The 21,649-nt window shown below is 43.5% G+C and overlaps 1 protein-coding gene across 3 annotated transcripts in view; it reads left to right on the top strand.

The window, feature by feature from the left end:
- Positions 1-21,649, top strand: part of sema4ba (sema domain, immunoglobulin domain (Ig), transmembrane domain (TM) and short cytoplasmic domain, (semaphorin) 4Ba) — a 44,788-nt gene that overhangs the window by 13,340 nt on the left and 9,799 nt on the right. For 2 of the 3 annotated variants that reach the window (XM_047596627.1, XM_047596626.1), the window contains exons 2-5: positions 10,221-10,639; positions 20,484-20,644; positions 20,851-20,913; positions 21,465-21,563. In XM_047596627.1, the coding sequence (XP_047452583.1) occupies positions 10,522-10,639; positions 20,484-20,644; positions 20,851-20,913; positions 21,465-21,563 (441 nt within the window). In that variant the 5' untranslated portion in view covers positions 10,221-10,521. Of the gene's footprint in view, positions 1-1,057; positions 1,371-10,220; positions 10,640-20,483; positions 20,645-20,850; positions 20,914-21,464; positions 21,564-21,649 lie in introns of those variants that run through there. The other variant, XM_047596628.1, reaches the window with a different exon arrangement.

The raw sequence follows: 21,649 nt of genomic DNA, 5'->3' as shown, positions 1-21,649 counted from the left end.
CAGGCACTTCACAACACTTTCACTTTCACGTGTAGTAGGTTTTGTTTTTTAATGTTACCAGACTGTGACAACCCATATATTCGCCCAGTGCTACCAAAGCTACTGTTTTCTTTTTCAGACCCTTTACAGACTCATCCTGTTTTCTTTCTTTCTTTTTTTTTTTTTTTTGACTTTGTAACATGATCTTGTTTCCTCCACGCTTTATGCCTCAAGTCCGAGAGATGGAAACAGAGATAGAGGAAGGGGGTTAAATGGAACAGAGACCACAGGACAGCAGCAGACTGAAAGCTTCCTGTGGCGGAGCAGAGTGGAAGCCGGACCTGGCAGACAGGCTGGCAGGGCAGATGTTTTAGGTGAGAGGCACAGTAGATAGCAGCGTTTGAATAATTCATCGGATTGGATTGAAGATGTGATATATTAAGACACAGCGCACAAGCCATCATGCCGCCCCTTTCAGCACTTTCTGTGCAGCGTGAGTGGCTGCGGGGCTCAGATCCCCCTGCATCTCTGCTTTCTTTCTGGCAGTTATCCACCAGAGTCTGGGCAGTCGAGGAGACAGTTATAGATGTGCTGGCTCTCGGTCTAGCGAGGCCTCCAGACATCTGGAGGGGATGAAGCTGCTCAGCATGCAGGTGCAGTTTAAGCTCACAGGAACTGACACTGTTGATGCCTTTTTCCCCCAGTATGACTTGTACTGTGGTCCGGGGGTCTTACTGGTGTAGTTGACACAGAACACAGAGACGCTCCGCTCCTGGAAATCTCTTCGTTCGCTTCGTGACTAAACAACACTGCTTCCAGCTTACTTTCGCATTGAAATATACGATCAAAGCAGAGAAATCTCTTCTGAATCCTGGCCTTCCTATTTCTGTGCTCAGTGTTTAGTTAGTTTTGTTCCCGTTCATGTACCAGATCACTGACCTTACATCTTGCAGTTTATAAATAATAAATAAATAATGAGATGAATCACTTGCGGGCCTAACGTCAGAGTACCGCAGTTTGCGGGAACTGAGTGACTCTGAGTGGATTTTTGTTTGTTAACATGAGATGTCAGTAACCCTCAATGGGAACCTTTTTTGGTTTTTAATCAACTGTTGAATTTCATAATCCGGTGCCTTTATTGTGTGTGTGACGCCAGCATGATAAACCGCTCCTTAATTGTGAAAGTAGGTGAAGGTGTCTCGCTACGTGCGCTGGCATCGCAGTGAAGAGGCTCAGCTTCCTAGAAACACATCATTTAACCTCTATCTCTCTGTATCTCTCAGCACCCACCCACACACATCCAGCTCTGGGGGCCTGGGTGCCGCATGGACATGTCAGGTCTCCGATTGCATCAAGCAAACACTGCTGCTGCTCACTGCCAACACAAACAGGTACATGAACTTTAAGGGTGATTTAAGAATGCAGTTCTGACAAGTGAGAGCATCACAACAACACCACGTCATGTTTCGCTGGCTTTTACTCTTCTATTTGCTTAAACTGAATGAATTTATACCAGCTGCACCGCGATGAACTAATGACGTGATATAGACTATCTGCCCCTATACCTGCAGTCGAGCACACTGAGCTGTGTCATCTGATAGTTTGCTAATCCCCTTATTATGCTTGTCAGGTTAAATGGAACAGGCAGCCAGCCATTAAATCATACAGCCTAGGGATCAATGTGGGGCCCATAGTTTGGTTGTGCACAAGCTTGTGTACAAAGGGGGAAAATAAAAAAATGTGAAGGGGTAAAATTGTGAAGTACATACGTGCAGACCTAAGCTGAGCAATGCCAGCATGACAAATTAGCTCTTGTGTGGCTGCATTAGCATTGCCTATAGGCCGATACCCTTGAGTGACAAGATCTCATCTCCCACGTATGGTTTACTAGATGCGCTGCCCTCGTAGGTCAAATGTGGTCGTCTAGGATTTTGGATGTCAATGACTGGAATTCACCCCAAATATCAGCGTGCTAAAGGATTCACAGGATGGCTCGGATGACTGGGATACCCAGGCTTAAGTGACTGCAGAAGACTTGGAGAGAGGAATGTGCAGCCTACTATTGATCTTTACTAAGTGAGGTCACATCATGTGGGGGGCATCTGCCCCACTCTCAGACCCCACATAAAGGGGGGACAGGCTGCCCCCACAAAGATATTTTAATGTGGGCTGCGCAACCGAATAAAGAGGTCTAAAAAAAATAAAAAAAAGGGATTGATACCAGCATTAAAGACAGGCTGAGGATCGTTGCTAGAAGACGGGGAGCAAATTGAAACCGCTGGCATGAGGAATCTTGACTTTCCATATTTGTCTGCTCAGGATTATTTGTTCGCTCTTATCACATGAACTTGATTTCGGGAGTATCCGCGCACCAGTCCCGGTATTGTTAACAGGCCCTCGATTGTGTTCGCAGACCAGTGCATGCCATCTGCTTCCCTCAAAACAAACCTTGTTCTGCTGAGTGTTGTGTGAGTATGAAAAAAAAAAAAGAAGTGTTGTGAAAGCTTTAATTATATTTTAGTTTCTAGTCTCACAAGTGCCCGAGCCCAGGGCACTGTAGGTCAGAATCGCACTGCTGGCTTAACAGTTGTGTCAAGTGTCATTTTAAATAGGCTTTACTACGGATGGTTGAGGGGTGAACACGATTACATCTGCTCCGATGAACACACGCTTCCCTGCGCGGTCATTGATCCTAGGTGTGATTTCAAGCCTTTGCAAAAACTCTAGTATCCGTAGTAGCGCTGCAAATATTAAACATTAATCATTTCACAGGAGTCTTCTTTCTGTTTTGATTTGTGAGGCTTACCATGAGCATCGCGGGCTCGAGCCTCCCGGGTTTCATTGGAGGCTGGTCCGTGGGCTCGTGGAGGAGCTAGCAGACGTTCAGAGCCTTTTATCGGTCCTCCTCAGTGATGGATGTGTGCCCCTCTTTGCCCAGTGGCCTATAGCCCGAGCTTCTGTTTAAGCCTCTAAGCTAGTGGAATGCGTGCAGCTTCTCGCTGTGGACATCAAGGGTGAACAGTCACGCCGCTTTGTTTATAGCTTTTCATGGATGTCACACCAGCCTAATCAATTTCAAAGAGGATAAATATTTCAGTGCATTGCTGCTGATTGAGCGGTCCGCGAATTTACATGGGCAGCGAATATCTGTGCAGCGCGTTATTCGCTTTGTCCTCGCTTGCGAATGGTTTTGTCTTATGATTCAGTTATGTTTTGCGACTTCTCTGTGTTCTCGAATCTTAGATTAGTCTTAGAGACAGGGAAGACGGCGCAGACTGTCAGACAGACTCTTCAAGGAGAAGTGTTTCCATTACCCCTAGAAATGCGCAGAACCTAAATACCGCAAAAAACTGGTAATGGAAACAGCTACATTTTTAGGCTCTCATGAGGTGGTTTTTCACACATATCTATACAAACGGAAAGTGCCACAATGCGGGCCAATGGGAAAAAGAGAAGCACATTGCTTTGTGACTCTTCCACCTCTGCGTAGTGTGGCACATTGTGTAGTTGGTGTGTACGTTGGAGTGTTGTGTGTTTGTAAACTTTTAAATTATGTTTGATTCAAATCTGACCACTCCAGAATGATGTGTGTCTGCGTGTGTGTGATATTATCTGCCTATCAAATTAGACAGAGACTAAATCTTAAAATACTCCTACTACGGCATGTCAGCGCGCGCCTTTTAAAAGCACAACCTTGGCTTGGCGCAGACTTATCTGTTGTAACAAATCGCGTAAGTGGAGGTAAACAAGATACTGGACCTGGGGTTGACACAAGTTATCAGCCTCGCTCTGTCATGGTCAATATTTCCCTCCCGCAGATGCCAACAGAATTTTACTGCAAACAAGTGGAGACATTTCGAACGGGACTGATTGTTTCAACAGGCCTGACCTACTTAAAGCAGCCAGGGCTGAGACTGTTCCTCACCTGAGTCTGGCAGCAGCCAGGAACCCTCGTAAAAACACAGGCCCCTCTTTATCTCAAACAGCTCACTGAACAGTATAATACTGTTTTATTTCTATCGTAAAATAGTCTCCGATGAATTTGTTGCTTTTACTGGACTGGACTCTGTATGCTAACACTATTTATACACTTCATCCAGACGGTTATGTTCAGCCTAATTTGTATTTCAGCGTTTGACCGAAGCCTTTAGAAATGTATTGCGGCAGCACGAGCGCAGATGAGATACTAAAGGTTAAGGCTCCTTGTGAGTGTCATTGTGTTGGAGGCAGAGTTTTCCAACGGCACCTGAATGCATCATTTGTGGCCAACATTAGCCGAAATATTGTTTAATTTATTTTACTTGCGCTTAAAAATACATTTCCAAAATAAATACATTCACTTATGCCAAAAACTTAAAAGCTCTTTACCCGGTGAAGTTGAAGATGATATCTGAGTATTAACAAGAATCTAGTGTGTTAGTGAAATGTTGCTACTTTGGTTAAGTAAGATAAACCTGCTTGCAAAATCTTGTGTTTGCAACATTTTTCTGCAGTATTTATTAAAGCATAAATATTTACTGTTACTGTATAAACAGTTGCAGAAGTGTCCTCTTGTGCCGTACCACCAAATGTTGGGATACACAGTATTATTTTGCACGGGAAAGAGGAGTGCTTTTCTTGAGAAGGATGAAGATAAGCTGCAAATGCAACAGCTGAACGTTAACCCCAAACTGTATTTAGCTTTTGACCGCTGAATTAGTGGACGTTCATGGACGCCACTTTAATTAATCATGTAATGAGTCTTTTAGTAAAGCTCTCAAAAAAGGCGGATGCATGTAGGGAAAAGGACAGACTACAGAGAAACTACGTGGGATTTTAATGTTCGCCGCAACCAGTTGTTGTCGGCGGCTTTAGGATAAGTTCCTGAAAGTTGTATAATGATCAATCTGCTCTCGTGGGCGAAGGTGTTTCGTTTCCGAGCAAAGGGTGTGACAACAGTAAAACGGGCCGCAGAAAAGAAATAGGTCATTTCAGCAAGATCAACAGTGCAGGCTCCTTCCTGAAAGTGGATCAGCTTACAGAGAGAAAGAGAAGTGCAAACTTCTGCCAACTTCCCTCAGCGTGTACAAAGTTTGTGCGTTTATTAATGAATGCATTTAAGCCAGGCTCATGCTTTGTTTGATGTGTTAGAGCAGGGGCAGATATGGCTAGAGTATCAGGAAGTAAAGCAGACTAGCCAAGAGAGGCATTAATTACCCTCCCGTGATTTCCCACTCCCTACAAGTATTGATATACTGCAGATATTTGAAGAGGAGATGAGCGGTAGCGGAATATGTCTTTGTCCTTTCAGTTTCTTCCCTTCGTCCTTGCCCCTCTCAGTATTAATGCACGTTTCTGTCTGGTGCGGAGCCCCTGCTGCTCTTCTTTCACCCGCTCCGCCGTTGATAGCGATAGCAGGCCTGGCGACAGCCGAGCTCCGCCGCTTTACATTTCATCAGCAAGCTGCTTCTGCTGGCTCCACATCTGTTATGGAAATTGGTGCAGAGGGGAAATGGAATGAAATGGAATATCATTTCATATATTTTCACTTCTGAGACGGGGCTGATTTTAGCACCAGTGTTGGTTTCAAAGGCGGAGGTGACGAAATGTGCTCATCCACTTTCACGGCCATATATTACATTAATCTATCAATACATGCTTAGCCCCTGATAGATTCAAATTTTGGATGTTTTAGGAATTCACCACTTGTGATAAAATTCACAATCCCTGACCGTGTGTCACATGCCCCAAAGGAGAAGCAAGCTTGATGGATTTAACTCCCCTGAACCTTAAGTTCAAAATGTCCCCTATCTCTGCTCAATAGTTTAATAAGATTTTAATTAGGCAATTAAAAGTCTTTGGAATAGCATATGGTCATAATTACTGCTGTATGGTTCACTCAGGGATGAATGAGCCATTAATTATTCTTAGCCGAGTCTGGGGATTGGACTTAAAATGGGTTTAACAGGAAAGAGAGGGTTTTCTTTAGACATCATGGTCACCTAATCAGAAACGCAAACTTCTGAACTGGCTCGCGTTGCACCGGCACTGACTCAGCTTGTACGTTAAACTCCTTGCAAGTTGTCAACGGGTACTTTTAAACCAGGGCTTTACTTTATAATCGATCGCACCATTAAAATTAACCAACTAAATGAGCTGGAAGACACTGTAGCGCCGTAAAGCTCGGTTTTCAAACTTTAAGGACTCTTTGTTTTTGGAGATAAACAGTAAATCGAATATGAATCTGCTAATATTGGTCGTTGTTGATTTGTTTTTAACGTTAAACTACATTTTAATCCACTGATAAGTTTAACTCGACTTCTCGTAAATTCAATCATGGGAATACACAGAACTTCCTGCGATTGATATCAGTCTGAATCACTTCCAACAGAAACTTGAGCTTTGAGTTGGAGGAGCTGCCACCTCTTACTCACACACAGGTATCTTTATATCTGTGCAAGTGGCGAAATAAAATAAGACCGAGCAGTAAGACCAGTACAGAAGTGTGTCACTGCTGCCCGCCCACGCGGCTCGCCCGCTCTGTCCATATGTGCGGGCAAGCGTGGAGCGTGCTCCTCCGTTAAAGACAGATGATACCCCTCCACATCTCACATCTGCTCCGTCACACATCTGAGAGGGCTTCGGGAGGCTCGGGAGGTGTGTGCAGGGGGACGTGCCGATCACAGGTTGAAGGCCGCATGTGGGAACATGTGGCCCGTGGGATCTGAGGGGCGTGACGTAGGTGGTCAGCGTGTGAACGAGTGCAGGTGGTTTGTTGAAATGAAAGGAATGCCGGAGGGTTGTATTTATCACTCCACACGTTTCCAGTCAACAGACCGTGTGTGTGTGGAATCCACGCGGCCTTGACCCCTCCTACTCTACTCGAATGGCAGACGTTAATGGTGGTGCCACCTGTTTCAGCCGCATAAGCAGTGCTGCTATTTATAATACTCACGCTTTAATACAGTAAGTAGTGCTGACACTGGGCCAGGATTTGTCATTCAGTGATATATATACACACACACACACATATATATATATATATATATATATACAGTTATTGTAGGCCATGGGCTTTATTGTAGGAAATGACTGGCAAAGATGGGAGTTTCCCAGTTTGGTTAAATATAAAAAGTACTTCCTCTTTTTTCTGGCATGCTGTAAAGTGTTCAGACAGCTTAAGAAAGATAGTCATTTTTGAAATAACACGCCTTTATGAGTGTTTTCGTATTATTGTGAAATCCACTTTGAATCTCAGGTGGAGCTTATTCTGTGGCTTTATTATGACTGAGTCACTCATTTGTGGGAGTTTTGTTCTCATTACAACCAGATGTGGTAATGAATCAGTTCTTTTCTTGTGACAAATTTACAGTCTGTTCCCAGGTCTCTCCTCCTCCCTGGCAAAATAATTTCACTTTCAAAACAGTTGCTCTTACTGGTAGAGGTGATGGGTTATGCACCACAAACCACTATACCAGCATTGCTCACTACTTATCACTGTCGTCTCACAGGAAAAAGGTTCTTGGTTTTTTTCTTGTTTTTTTTTTTTTCCTGTGTGATGTTTGCATCTCCTCACCTTGACATGTCACCCATGTCCAGATTAATTGGTGATCCTAAATTGGCGGTGAGTGGACGTGTGAATGTGTTAGCCCTGTCGTTGACTGGCGACCTGCTAGTGAAAGGCTTCAGCCCCCGTGATCTTCTGCCCCGCTGTTCTTAATGATACATAGAAGATGAAGGCACAATATTATTTTCTCTAATGAGCTTATTGCACATGGGTCCACGTTAAGGGAGACGAGCGCAGAGCAAATATTCATCGCTTTGTCTAGTTAATCTGATTGATTTCTTTCATAGTTACAGATATTAACGCATGAATCACTATCTCAAATGAATTAGCAGTGGAATCACTGATCAATTAAACTGTGTCATTTTCACACTAAACGCAGAATAAAGAAATTAAAATATCATATTAAATTCCAGGCTTATGAAGTACCTAACCATGTATTTCATTAGCGCGTCTTATTTGCTAGGTTGAATTATCGATGAACGGCTCTCCTTTTGGATGAAGGGTCAGAAACAATCGTGCCCGCGCCACTAATGAAACCGAACACGTGCCTCTGATTCGATTTATAAATCTGCGGTTAAACAAATGAAACGATTAAGTCAAGCTGACGGGGACGACGCGTCGCCGGGGGGGAATATAGAAGGAGACTCGAGGAGGATTTAAGAGGAGATCATAGACAGGAGAGAGATGGGAGACTATCATCCCCGAGCCGGAGCACACTATCAAGTCTGTGTAGAGGGGATGTGAAAGGGATGATTCAGTTTATGCATCATGCAGGAGAGAGCGGCGAAGTGCAGAGTTGCATATAGATTTCCGGGCTGTCAGAGGGGCCCTTGTTCTCGTACTCACGCCGAGTCAAACTCCCTCTACATACCTCGCTCGGATTCACGCCGGGCCTCTTTTTTTTTCGACTGTCACACAAACCCAGAATTAATGTTATCTGCACAGCTTGGTGATCAAGTAGTGTCTGTCTTTGACTTGCCTCATACAAAGGAGCCTAACGATGCTTACGGTAGCTCTCCTTGTGTGTCGCATGTTACAGTCCGCTGACACCACGTAGGCTGCTGGCAGAGGTGGGGGGGGGGGCGGCATTGACCAGAAGCTTGAGGCAGCGACTGAGCCTTTTAAAAGCAGAAGCCTCCCCATAACCTTGTCTGCTTTTGTCATCAGGATCATTAAGAGACGCAGTCTCTGCTGCTGGAGGCTGAAATTCTTCAGTGTCCAGACACTTTTGATTACTTTTCCTTTTATAGAGTTTGCAAAGCCGGACTTGGAATGGTCCTGATCTGAATTTTTACATTTGAAAGAGAGCCTGTCTCAGACGATTTGACTCCGAAGAGAAAAACCTAATTTGTCCTAAGTGTTCCCCGACAGTATCCAGGAATAAATTGCGAGAGCCGAGCGCGTCTGCGTCTGTTCCTCCCCGAGTCTTGTGCGTGTCACATCTTTATGTCTTGTTCGCGAGTCTTTATCGCAGCTTCTCCTGCTCCTCGTGGTGTCGTCTGCTCGGCTCAGATTTTGGAGATGTCTGTGTTTGAAACGAGCGTCAGACTGCTTATTGACTAAAAGTCAAGATCCTCCTGATAGAAACCAGGAATAGCCTCGTTCGCTACCTTTTTTTTTTTTTTTTTTGTTATTGATTGCCATACCTCACATGAAACCAAATCTCCTGTTGGTTGCATTTAATGAGGAGCTCCCTCTGGCAACTGTAATGGAGCATTCACAGTCGTAACAGGGATGTCTGTATTGAGTTTCCCCGCACGTTTCACTATACGCTCAGTTCATCAACATCTATGAATTGGCCCCTAACTCCATTATATCAGGTGTCAGTTGTAGCTGCGGCTTTGTTCCGTTGTCTCAACAAGTGTTGGGAGACGTTGTGGATAAAGGAGTTAGCCAGTATCAACCCAGGTAAAGGTTAAGCTGCAGTTATCTTCATCTATATTCATTTGAGGGGATTTAAACAGCTGGCTTATGCAAACCTTTCAGTTTTCCTTGGCTTTGCTCACATTTTTGTCCATAAATTTTCTCCGCCGCAGCTGAGAGCAAGAGCGCCTTCGTTGACCTGTGGGAATAAAAAACTTTCACGGTGCAAACGCAAAACCGACCTTTCCTTATTACTCAGCAGTGAAACTTGAAGTTCGTTTGAGGAAAAGTGTGGGACAGAAACTCCTGGTAATTCTTGTAATATGAGCTGCTGCCTGGGCGTCGCACCTGTTCATTGTCTCGAAGCTCTGACAAAGATCTCCAGCTAATCTCCGCTTTGTCTGCATTCAAGTTCAACGCACAATAGGGCGATATGGCTTTGGGGAGCGTTAGGTTGATTGTTTGTAGCTGACACTATCAATTTAACAACAGTGCACACCCACAGACGCGCCCTGCATTGAAAATAATAGAAGTAGTAAGCAACATCTCAACCTTTGGTAGACTTTGATTATATAATGTCACGAATTTTGCACACCTGTGTTTTATTTTCTTTTTTCACAACCTTTATTGCACCTTTTATGGCCAATGGCATTTAATGTATTCTCTTATGACGGAACTCCGAGTTCTTTATAGAGGATTCACGAGCTAATAGTAAGCTTGGTTTTTGCTGCAAATAAAGGAATATTTTCAGATCTATTTTATGTTTCTGTCCTGTGAGGAATTAGGAAGCTTTTAAAACACCGATTTGAACGTTGTTCTTTCATCTCCACAGATCTTCAGCTGAGACCCTGCGGTGTCGCGTACGGATGGAGGCTGACCGGTGGAGGCTCTCCGTCTTGCTCTGAGGATCGTCCCCGCAAACACCGTCGCCTGCAGCTCTAAAGGAGGGCCCCGATTTCACGACGAAGCACAGGCCTTCTGTCCTAGGAGTCTCGATATTCAGGACGAGAGGGGTTGAAGGAGAAAAAAAAACCACAAGTTTAAGTTTAAACAAAACAAAACAGACTCTTCATGAGTTCCCCGAAAACCTGAAAGGAAAAATACTGCGAGTTGGCCGGCCGTCCCGAGGAGGCATGCGGACAATGAGCATGGCTCGGCTCTGTCTCCCAGCCTTCGTTGTCCTCCTTGTTGGTTGCTTTCATTCAGCTGCCCCAGAAAATGATGTCACCCCTCGCCTCACCTTCTCCTACAGTAAGTTTAACAACTTCTTGGCCTCAGACTAACCACAACATTGTTTTCGTGACTGCTGTAGGTTTTGATTTGCTTGTTAAGTCCCAGGCTCGGCTGATGACACTCAAACACTTGGGTGCAGACCCGCCGTGCTTTTATTTCTCAGGGAAGAACGAAAGGACGTGTGAACCCTGTTGACGCCTGATGCTCCAGCCGAGGCTTTGTGAGATCTCTGCGCACGAGCAGCAGCAAACACTCACAAAAGAAAGCGCCTTAGCGACTTTATCTTCTCCAACTGGCCGTGCAGCTCCCCGCTGGCGTCACTGTTCATTAATACTCTGTCCGCTAACAAAAATCAATCGATACTCTTCGCGTGTGTCCATTCTAGGAGCTGAAAGGATTCAGATGGGTCACATGATGTTAATGATTTCAGTTGCATGTAAATCCCTGCTGTGAATGGCAGCACCGTGAAAGTGGCTCTATCGAGTACCTACAACAAACCTATCGTGACGCGACTTAACTGAAAGCATTCAGCCGTAGCCTCTTAACAGTGAGAATTATTGCTCTCTTATATGCTTTTTTTGTTCGCCTGCAAAACCAAACAGGTATTTCACCTCAAAACATGCCGGAGATGCATTTAAATTCGTTTTCGATAGTGCCACGGCTTGGTCAACAATCTTTCAAACGATGCACCAGTGCACTCGAGATGACAAGTTGGATTTAAACATCATTTGTGCCTTTGCATCTCCATGGGAAATTAAACAAAATAGTGGATTACGGGATCAGTGGAAGCTTTCAGTGACTGAACTGCAGTTAGTGACTCATGTTCAGGCATCATTAGAGGGATGTCATGCAAGATTGTGTTGATATATCTGACATGGATTCGGTTTCCAGTACGAGGCCGATTCTGAGCCAGGCGAGCTCGCAACAAGGTGAGCCAAGTGGCCTGTCTGAGCTTGCGCCTTTCCATGTGTATGATCTTTATACCGACGGGTAATCTCTCTCACCTCTCTGCTTCATAAAAGCCCGCAACTCGGCCCTCGCCGAGGGTTTCACAACAACGCACTCCATCAATCACTCGCTGAAAAGAGGCTTCACACTTTTCTTTTTAGCCTCTGCGGCCAACACAAAACAGGCAAACCCCACATGTCAAACGTCTGCTCGGTGTGTGCAGAGCTTTTGGTATAGCTGGAAAAAAACAAAAAAAAACAAGTCTTTTCTATCTTGTCTCCGTTTTAGTGAAAGTCTGGAGCTTCCCAGACTTTTTCCTCAGACGTCAGGTTTGTTGCTGTAACATAAAACACATGGATACGCTCTGACCTTTTGCATGAGGGGTCGCGCAGGAAATAACTCCGCTTTAACAACACAAGTAGTTACGATCGCCCCCATAAAACTTAACAAGGAGTTATTTTATCGGCTTGACATGTCTAAGGGCCCAAACACTTGAAATTTACTAGCAGGCTTATGCTGCAAGTTCGTCAAAGACTATCAGGGAAGACTTACGTAGGTGGTGTTTAAAAGACCAGTTTTCGGATCCTGGATTGCGATGTAGGGGAAGGAACAAGTTGCAACTAGCTAATGGAGGTGAATAGGACCCGGTGACTGAAGCTGTCCCTCCGCGGTGATGTCAGTTCTGCTACGCTGACATTTCCCAGCCTCCTGCAGAAAAGCTTTGTCACGTTGTGTTTACAGTACGAAAGCAGAACGCAGAGCTGCAGGCCGCAGGGACCTGAACTTTATGCAGCCGAATCTGTCTGGCCTGGTAATGGCTTCTTCTGGTCTAATCTGGATACCAGTTAGCTTGACGACGACTTGCATTTTTAGGCCTCGGCAGTGTAGGCGGGACGGAGCCCTGCTCGGCTGATCGTCATCCGGTAACATTATTCGTAGACCTGCCCCCCCCCCCCCCCCCTCTTCCCTCTCTCCCTCTCTGTCTCTCTCCCTGTCCCCTGGTCCCCGCCTCTGCCTTAATGAAGAGGGTAATCTGCCATGAATAATGAATGGGGATTTGTATGTGTTATGGTGTGAACACTTGTCTGGTTCTCATTATGCGCCTATCAGGACGGATCATGGGTTCAGGGAGTAATGCCTGCATCTGCTTTTCTCTCTCTGCTTTTGTTCCAGGCTCTAATGCATGCCATGCTGAATGGCTTAGTGAGTTGCGACACTATTTAAGGGCACACCTACGAGCCGCTTAGGTCCCCGTCTTTTCCTGTCGATGTGCTCAGCCCTCAGTCGCGCATCATGCGACGGTCGAGCTTTAATTTTGTTTGAGGGGCCTTGCCCGGAGCCACGCCGGGAGTAGAGCAGTTTTAATTATTTAAAAGCTGTCGTGTCTGGATCAGTTCAGTCGGCCACTCTCTAGTAATGTGAAATGACAGCGATGTCAAGTGAGATAAGAAGCTTTTCAATGCTGCGTGGTTGCCACATAGCCGAACAGCGGCTCGTCATGGCATGCATGTTTAAACACTCTCAATTTAGGACTTGATGAAACTCAAGTAAAAGAGTGCAGGACATCGCAGTGACGGTTTTGACGATGCAGTTAAGTACTTTTTATTATTCCTTAGTTTGCTGATTGTTGCTTAGGTTAATTTCGTAATCTGAAGAAGTGTGATCTAACAAAATCTGTAGTGCTCAAAACAATATTGATTTACAGTCAACAAATAGTGAAAATCAAGAAAAAATGTACCAGAAATGATCTGCTTTTAGATTATTTGCTTCTTCATTGTATTTAAATAAAAAAAAAATTTTGACCGATGGTGATAATTATTGCACACCATCGAAATCGCACGAGATAGAAACAGAGACACAGCTTTGCCTGTGATTTCGTGTTGAGGATGTAGTGACTGTACTGTATTTCCACTGATCAGGTCAAAGTGCACCTGTGCGGTTAGAAACATGTCAAGACCTCATGTCCAGTCCCTTTGCTGCTGATGCTGGAGCGCTGTTCACACTGGAGGAAGGGGTCGTGGTGGGTTCCTGATGAACCAGCAGCTGTTTTACATTTCTGTGGTTAATCCAGGGTCAGCCTTTGAAGCCTTTGTAGCTCCCTGACTAGCGGCGTGCCTTATCAACACTTCTCGTGAGGCGAGGATCGTATAGCGCTGCGGTGTGTGCGCTCTCCTACGAGTGACAGTATTAATGAAAATGAAGCAGAGTTATCTTTAAATGTCAACAGATTAACTTGTTTCCCACCATCCGTTGCACCATCGAAGCCTGTTATTACTCGCCCCTGTGTGAATATGTAACGCACTTTTTTTTCTTTCACCTTCTTTCACTATGACTTTCCGGCCCCTGTTTCCTCAACCTCAAGCGTTCAAAGTTGCCACTTTTGTCAGCGTCAGTGTGGTGCAGAGGAGACAATATCCTGCTAACAAGATGCAGCCCGACAATTTACCAATACAAACAGCAGGCTCGCAGGTTTGCTAATGAATCTCCCGGGGATTTAACCCTCTCGCCCTGTTGTCTTAATGATTTCCAGATGTTTCGGTCTCTGTCCTTCAGCTTCCCAGGTCTGCTCTCCCACAATTACCAATTCAGCAGCAGCTCTTAATAGCTCATTTAAAATGACTTGGAGTAATTTAGTTGATGCTCCACTGGGGCCTGTTTTCTGTCTTGATCTCACCAGACAATGCAGCAGTAGTGGGAGCTCTGGCATTGCTCTGACACTGACCCTGTAGGGCTCTTGTTGGTAGTGCATCTTCCTGTCGCGACGGTCGTTGCTCCACTCTCCACACGCGGTTTTAATCACTTCGTCTAAGAGCAATTGGATGTTCAATGTGTTTATCTGTTCGAGAAAAGTCCTCGAACAACTACAGTGGGAATGAAGACAGAGGCCAGAGATTTCTCCTGGCTCCTTCTTTACTTCCACTGAATGTCACTTCTGTTTTCATAAGATCATCATAAGTTGGAGACATTCCAGCTCAGCTTTTATGTTGTCTTAACAGTTTGTCTTGTCTCTTGTCCTTTGTTCAGACTCCATGCTGCCTTTAGTAAACCAGTTAAATAGAGAGCGTCGCCAGTTTTTGACAAAGAGATTTATTTTTCTTGTCCTTGGTTGGGTTCTTTCTCTGGACAGCTTGTGTCAAAAACTATGGTTAAAGACCCCGACTCCCACTCCCCCCTGACTGCAGAAAGGGGAAACTAGCCGCCCTCTTTAATTATGAAGGAGTAAGATCCCCTTACCAATCAGACAATGGCTGCTAGAAGGACATCTTAATTTGATATTTGGAAGTATTTAACTCGTTGTTTTTCCTGCTTGTGGTTTTTGCTTTGGTTTATTTAGTCTTTTTAGTTTATGTTTTCCAATATATCTCGCATTAAATGGCTGCAAATACACCAGGATATTGTTTTATCCCTATGTATTACAGTGTGGCTAATAATCCAAACCAAATATGGTATGCTATACTTTAAATAATGTTGGGACGCTTCCTGTGATATTGTGGTTAAATATAGACCACATGTTACTGTCCTTTTGGAATGTATTGGTATAATGGGGGGAAAAAAATAAAATTAGTCCCATCAAGTTACGGTTTGTGCGTCTTCTCCTGCCCAGTCAACCCAGTTTAAAATGTCACTCCCATTCTCCTAAGACTATTACTTGAAAGCATTCTTGTTATGTTCTGTCTGAGATCTAGGTCATGTCTGTGGTCAGAAGACTGGAAATGGGGCATCGGACGTCCCTTAAAGAAGATCCGTCAACCATCTTTCATGAGTCCATTGCTTGCTTCTGAAGACAATAACGAGACATTTTTGTTTCTGGTGGTTTCTAGGAGCAACGCTAATCTCTATTACACTACAAACTAGCTAGCTATAAAGCCAGGTGCTATTCCTTGTTTTTCAAGGGTGACAATAATCTGTGTTCTCTCCTCGTTTGCAAGTGCACATTTATTGTTAAGCAGATTTTGATGCAGTTGTAGGGATGGTTTGTTGCAGACTTTGCTGGTAATTGTTACCCCATACACGGTGTATTTTTGTTCGTAGCATTGCTTTCTTGTAGCGCTGCAGAAAGCAAACAGGAACGGGTGCTTTAAATGAGGTATGCAATCGTCTGATCTCCTGAACCTACAGCTGCAAGAGCTGATAAAGCCAGCCCTTGCCCTCCTCATAAAGGGGGGGCACTGGTTGAATCGGCTTGTTATAGTTGCCCTACAAAAGAAGGCACTTAGATCTCCGTCACTAAAGGACAAATTACTCTAATTGCCCTCTAGGGGAGATTTCTTTTTATGATCCTTATACTTTTTGTGGACACGAGCGTCAGGAAATGAGCTGCAAAAATGAAGAATGATTCTTTTAAACCCAATATAATTAATTTAGCCTCCCTATAGTTTAGAAAGTCAGTCTAGGTGAGTGTTTCAGTCCATTTAGCAGTGTCATTTGAAGAAATGACTTTTAATTACATAATAATGGCTAATAATGTTCTCATATTGCTTGCAGCTGCCAGAGGTTCAACCGCAGATTGTGCTGTTCAGTTCTGTTGTAGAAGAGGTCACGGATGAAGTGCTCTAACCGCACAAAGCAGCTCTCTCAAACTCGAGGATCAGAGGTCTGCTATCAGTGACATGGGGAGGTGCAGAGCCCTTCAGCTCTGCCTGCTGGCCCCCTTTTTTGTGTGGTGTTTTCAGTCGCAGCTGGACAGGCCACTGCTCCAACTGTGTTAAACTGGTGTTTCCATCATCAGTCCAGTCCAGAGAGTTGAGTTTGCCTCAAAACTCAGTTTGCGTAGAAACCAAAAACAACACCTGGCAGAATGTAGCCATTCACGTAATTTTGGTTTTATGCAAGTATGTTTTTCAGACCTCTGAAAAGCGGTGTCTTGTCCCAAATAAACTGGAGGCCAATTCAATTTAGTTTGTTGTAAAAATGCAGCACTAAGATATCTTTGTAGAAAAATGTCTCTAGATCGCCAGAATCCACATACCTCAGCGTCCATAGAGAATTTTTCAACTGCAGAAGAAATTCCAGTGAAAGATGTTTACATATTTGTGGAGTGTCCGTTGTAACCAAGACGTTGTTTACGCTGGTTCTCATTAAGTGTGTAAGATACCCTTATTGATGTTATCCTAGAACATCTGCAAAAAAAAAAAAAAAAAAAACAACTGAAAAAGACTTGACTTGAAAAAGCGTCTTTAAAATAGTGTTTGAACGTCAGACAGCATCAAAGTGCCATCAAAGTTGACATGGTTTCTGGAGCCCTTTTAGAGGAATGAATGATGGATGAACAGTTATGTGCACAGAACTGAATACTGTATGTTTCACTGAACCTGATCACAACCTGTTCAAAATAAATGCACCTAAAAATAAACCCCTCCAATGCAGTGGTGCACTTCAAAGTATTGCACATCAATCCTTTATAAGACCCCCTTTTTTTTCATCTCTTCTTTACAAAAGGAAGATCGACAAGGATAAACTGCTGTAGCATGATACTGTTGTACCTCTTCACTGGTGACATGATGGCCACTTCTGTTCTTCTACCCTTAAGTGCTTCCTTTGTACTGTTGTATGGTTGCCTCTCCCTGGTGTACACCACAACATTTCTGGGGCTGCATTGTCATGAAATGACCCGTCAGCAATCGAACTCAGACAGTCAACAACAATAGGGGATTCTTGAAGAGACTGTGGCATATGTGGAACAGAGGGCAGGGCAAGTAAGATGCACTCATTAACTTGTGACGCTGGTTTAGGGCAAACAGTCTGCACAGTGTTTGACCTGTGAGTTAGTTATTCTGTCCTGGTTTGTGGTCTGAGGATCATGTTGCTGCTCGTGACTGCCGCTTATGTCCAGAATGTGTTAGTGCAAGCACACTCAAACTTGAAGGGCTAATGATAATTACATCTACGTATATAATGACAGAACGATATGAAAAACAGTGTTATTTCATTGCACTGAAGGTAATGTCTTCCAGTGGTTTGCTCTGGAGGAAAACCAGCTCCTTATGTGGATAGAAAGTTCCCATTCTATGCTGACTACAACACAACTTTTGTTTCAGTGATTATACACTAATGCAACTTTGTTTATGAAAATTATATTATCAGCCATCCAGGTCATGGTATATCCAGAAGCAAAGCTTAACCTCCTGAGACCCGAGCTTTTATTTGGTATGCATTTTTAATTTCCCCAAGGTATTTGGGATTAGTAGGACCTAAGACTTATAAAAACTAAGCATCATCTTTGAACAGAAAGTAGTAGTTTTTTAAAAAACTATGTCCTCATATGTGGACACTGGGACACCAATGTGTAACAAAATATAAAACTGTTTAGTTTAATACCGGAACATGGCTGTGTAATGGCAAAACTGCAAACAATTAAGTCCTAACGTCCTCAAACATGTGCTTGTTAGTGGTCACATCAAAGTACTAACGTTAATAAGCATAAATAAATAAGTTTTAACCCTTGCTACCACTAGACAGCAGGCTAAAGCGTCCACTAATGAGGACAATGGGTTTAAATGAAGCAGAATAAGCTGCAATAAAACCTAAAACTTAACGTCCCCATATGAGGATGCTGGTTCTCAGGAGGTGGGCAGTAAAAAATCTGTCATAATGTATTATAACATTCTTCAGAATCATTCATGTAATTGCACTATAACTAATGGTTACAATTGTAACCCCGGTTCTCTGATAGAGAGGCAAAAAGTAACTTCGTTTGGAGTTGAGTTACCTGTTGAATGTAATTCCAAATCTTCCTCTACATTTAGCTCCACTTTGGTTTCCACCAGCTCCTGCTCCACTGAAATAACGTTCATTTTGCTACCTTGACTATGCTAAAGTAATGTAAACATAGCTTTAAACATGCTGCCCCAATTTAGTCTAGCAATTGGAAGACTGTCCTGTTCTTTCTGTAAACATACCCTTTCAAGCACAGGTGATGTTAAAATGTAGCTACAAATGATACTTCTCAGAGAAATAAAGCATTGTTGGTCTCCACTGGAAGATGATTGTTTTCCTACAATCATGAAGGGAAAAACCCTCTGTGATCTCTTTAATGATACTCAACTTGAGGCCCTTTTGTGTCTTTGTGTCAGCTGTGGTCGCTTAGTATGTGACACTGGTTATCTAACCCCAGAGAATAATTGTGCAGATATCCTCCTCTGTAAAAATCAAAGCTTTTGTTTTGGTTTTGGCTTTGGCCTTTGTCTTTCTCTCTCGTCGTAAATCACGGTGAAATTTGCCCAAAGCTCTGTGGGGAAGAAAATAAAATAGGAGGGAAACAGTACCGGCATGGAGCAGCATTTCATTTATCCTGTAATGATAGTGAAAAGGAGAGAGATTGGCCCCAGTGGGTCCATGTACAGTACATGAGCAGAGCCTCTTGTGGTTTTACGGACAGATTTAACTACAATATGGCTCACTGTTGCCGTAGTGATGGACTGCTATTAACGTGTTGTTTTCCCGAGGGAGAGGAAGTCTCTCAACCTCCTGTGCCTACTCGCTGGGGTGGGGTTATATTAGGTCACACGTTCTGCAGGGCATGTGCCACATCATGAGCTAATTTTCAAGAGGCCTTAATGACTCTATCTGGACTGGATTGCTTTTATGCAGCGCTGTAATTTTAATTATTACCAGCAGCATATGCGGTTTGATTCCAGTTTTAGTCCGCCATGCATGTGATTCGTGTAAGTTTGGAAATGAGGTACCTCCCCAGGTCAACTCACATAGTAAAACTAAATTGGCTCTGGCATATTATAGTGATGCACTATGATTTTGTTGGCTAATAAATGGAGGTGGGCTCCTCACACCTCTGAAAATACTGGAGAAGAATACAAAATACATTGTTGGGATAAACTGGCCTCATTTTCTGTCCAGAATAAATATCAAAACTATAAATTCTACGGGAAAATATTAACAACAGCATTGAGTCCCTCTTGAACAGATTTGGTACTGCTATAATACTTTGGGAGGCAGGTGACATTTTGACATTTTAGAGAGGGAAACATGGTAATGTTTTAAGATGAATCAAAACATACGACAATCCTCTGTAAACATTAAATCACATGATGGAGAAAAACAATATTATGTGACTTTTCTTAGGAAAATAAAGCAGGCCCTTTGGCCTGTTATTTTTTCTTTCATCCATCACATTTCCGGGGCAGTGGTCCTGTATCAGAGCTTCACTCACTTCAAGTTTCCATGAGCTCCCTGCTTCTGTTTATGCTGGCATGTAATTAAGGCAAGTTGTTCAAGCTGGGCTGGCAGCTAATGCCTCCAGACTGCTGCAAATCTGAGATACACATGGGCCTTTAAAGCAGTGATTAGGACAGTTGATGATTTAACCCTTGGCTTCCGCCAGGAGTCGGTTAATGCGACTGGAACGATGCCATTCGCTTACTGTACGTACGGCGCTGAACTGCAGGTGAAATATGAGGAATTTCTTTTCCTCCGATGAGCAGCTGCGGGGATGTGGAAGCTGCAGTCAGTCTCGCATGCACTCACACCAAGAAACACAGACACATTGATTTCCTGTGAGAAGATGAGATTTTTCCTGTCGTATCAAATACCGTGGGGGCCCAGATCTCAGTTGCTGTAGATCTCCTTTAGCACAAAATCAAATTTCTGTTGTTTCTGGGGCGGTCCAGAATACAAAAGTCACAGAATCATTGATTAGAGTTTGACTGGGACGTCTGTGTCTTACCCTACAATCAAAAATAATATTTATAAATTCATAGGTAGTGCTATAAATTTGTGGTGTGCAATTTAAAATAAATAATATGCATGTTTTACTGTCAGATCAAGAGGTTTTTGTCCTTGACTAATGTTTTTTCTATATATTTAACTTACTGAACGACATCCTCTATTGAACCTGGGCAGATTTATGAATGAACTGCTACTTACGTCTTCTCCTTTGTCTCTGTCTGTTTCTTTCCAGGCGCAAAGGAGAGGACAATCAGAAGTTTCTCAGTCAACGGGGTCTCCAACTTCACCTCTCTCCTTCTCAGCAGTGGAGACAACATGCTGTATGTTGGTGCCCGGGAGATTCTCTTTGCTCTCAACATGTCTGACATCAGTGCAGCCAAGCTACAGAGAAATGTAAGAGAGCCGGTTTGGAAGTGTTTGTAAACTGCAACACCACATATAATATACTGTATCAATATGAATGTGGTTTTAATAGAAAAGGATCCCACCGGAACAGCATTAATATGGTGATAAATATGATACCATCCCAGTCGTCCGATGTGAAGGTAACACTTTATTATACCTACAGTCTGAGTCTGACTTTGCCTTTTCTCCTGCAGCTCACATGGAAAACTCCAGAGAGGAAGAGAGATGAGTGCAGTTTCAAAGGCAAAGACCTGCAGGCGAGTGAACCGCTGCTTTAAAGCTCAAGTAGCTGAACTTGCATGGCTCAAATGTTATTTACATGAGTGCACGTTTGCCCCTTGCTCGAGATGACCATTATTGTACGGCACTCGCAAAACAGACCCAGGGCAGAACCCTGGATATTTCCTGTAAAGTTCGAACTTTCCATTCCACAACAATGGATTTTTCCTTTCCCTTTGAGCTCACTTTCTTTCCTCTATTGCACTCTTTTCTTTTGTAAGCCCACTCCACGTTCACTCTCACACACATAAACAGACTCTTTTATTGAGTATTTTATTGAGTGGTTTATATATAGTAGTTTTACCTTTACTTTTTTAGGCATCTACTGTATCAACTATTTTGTCTTTAAACGGGAAATTAAATAACTGTGTCAGTAGGATAAATGACTGTTTTTATTAATGAAATATGTGAATTGAGAGCACGCTCAGTTAGTGTCAGTACTGTCTTATTTATAGACCTTAATCCTCCTGCGTCAGTAGCTGTAAAGAAAGAAGTGTTGAAATTAATTTTCGTCTTTTTCCTCGCACAGACGGATTGCTTCAACTACATCAAGATCTTACTACCGATGAACAGCACTCATCTGTACGCATGTGGAACGTACGCCTTCAGCCCCATCTGTGCTTACATAGTAAGTGTCTGTATCAAACTGTCACATCTGCTGCAGTGACCGCACTTGCGTCGTCTTGTTTTGTAAAGACGTGAAAGAAAACTGAG

This window comes from Mugil cephalus, chromosome 10 (assembly GCF_022458985.1).
Source record: "Mugil cephalus isolate CIBA_MC_2020 chromosome 10, CIBA_Mcephalus_1.1, whole genome shotgun sequence".
Taxonomy (NCBI): domain Eukaryota; kingdom Metazoa; phylum Chordata; class Actinopteri; order Mugiliformes; family Mugilidae; genus Mugil; species Mugil cephalus.
The sequence above is the reverse complement of the archived record's forward strand: the minus strand, read 5'-3'. Positions and strand labels throughout refer to the sequence as shown.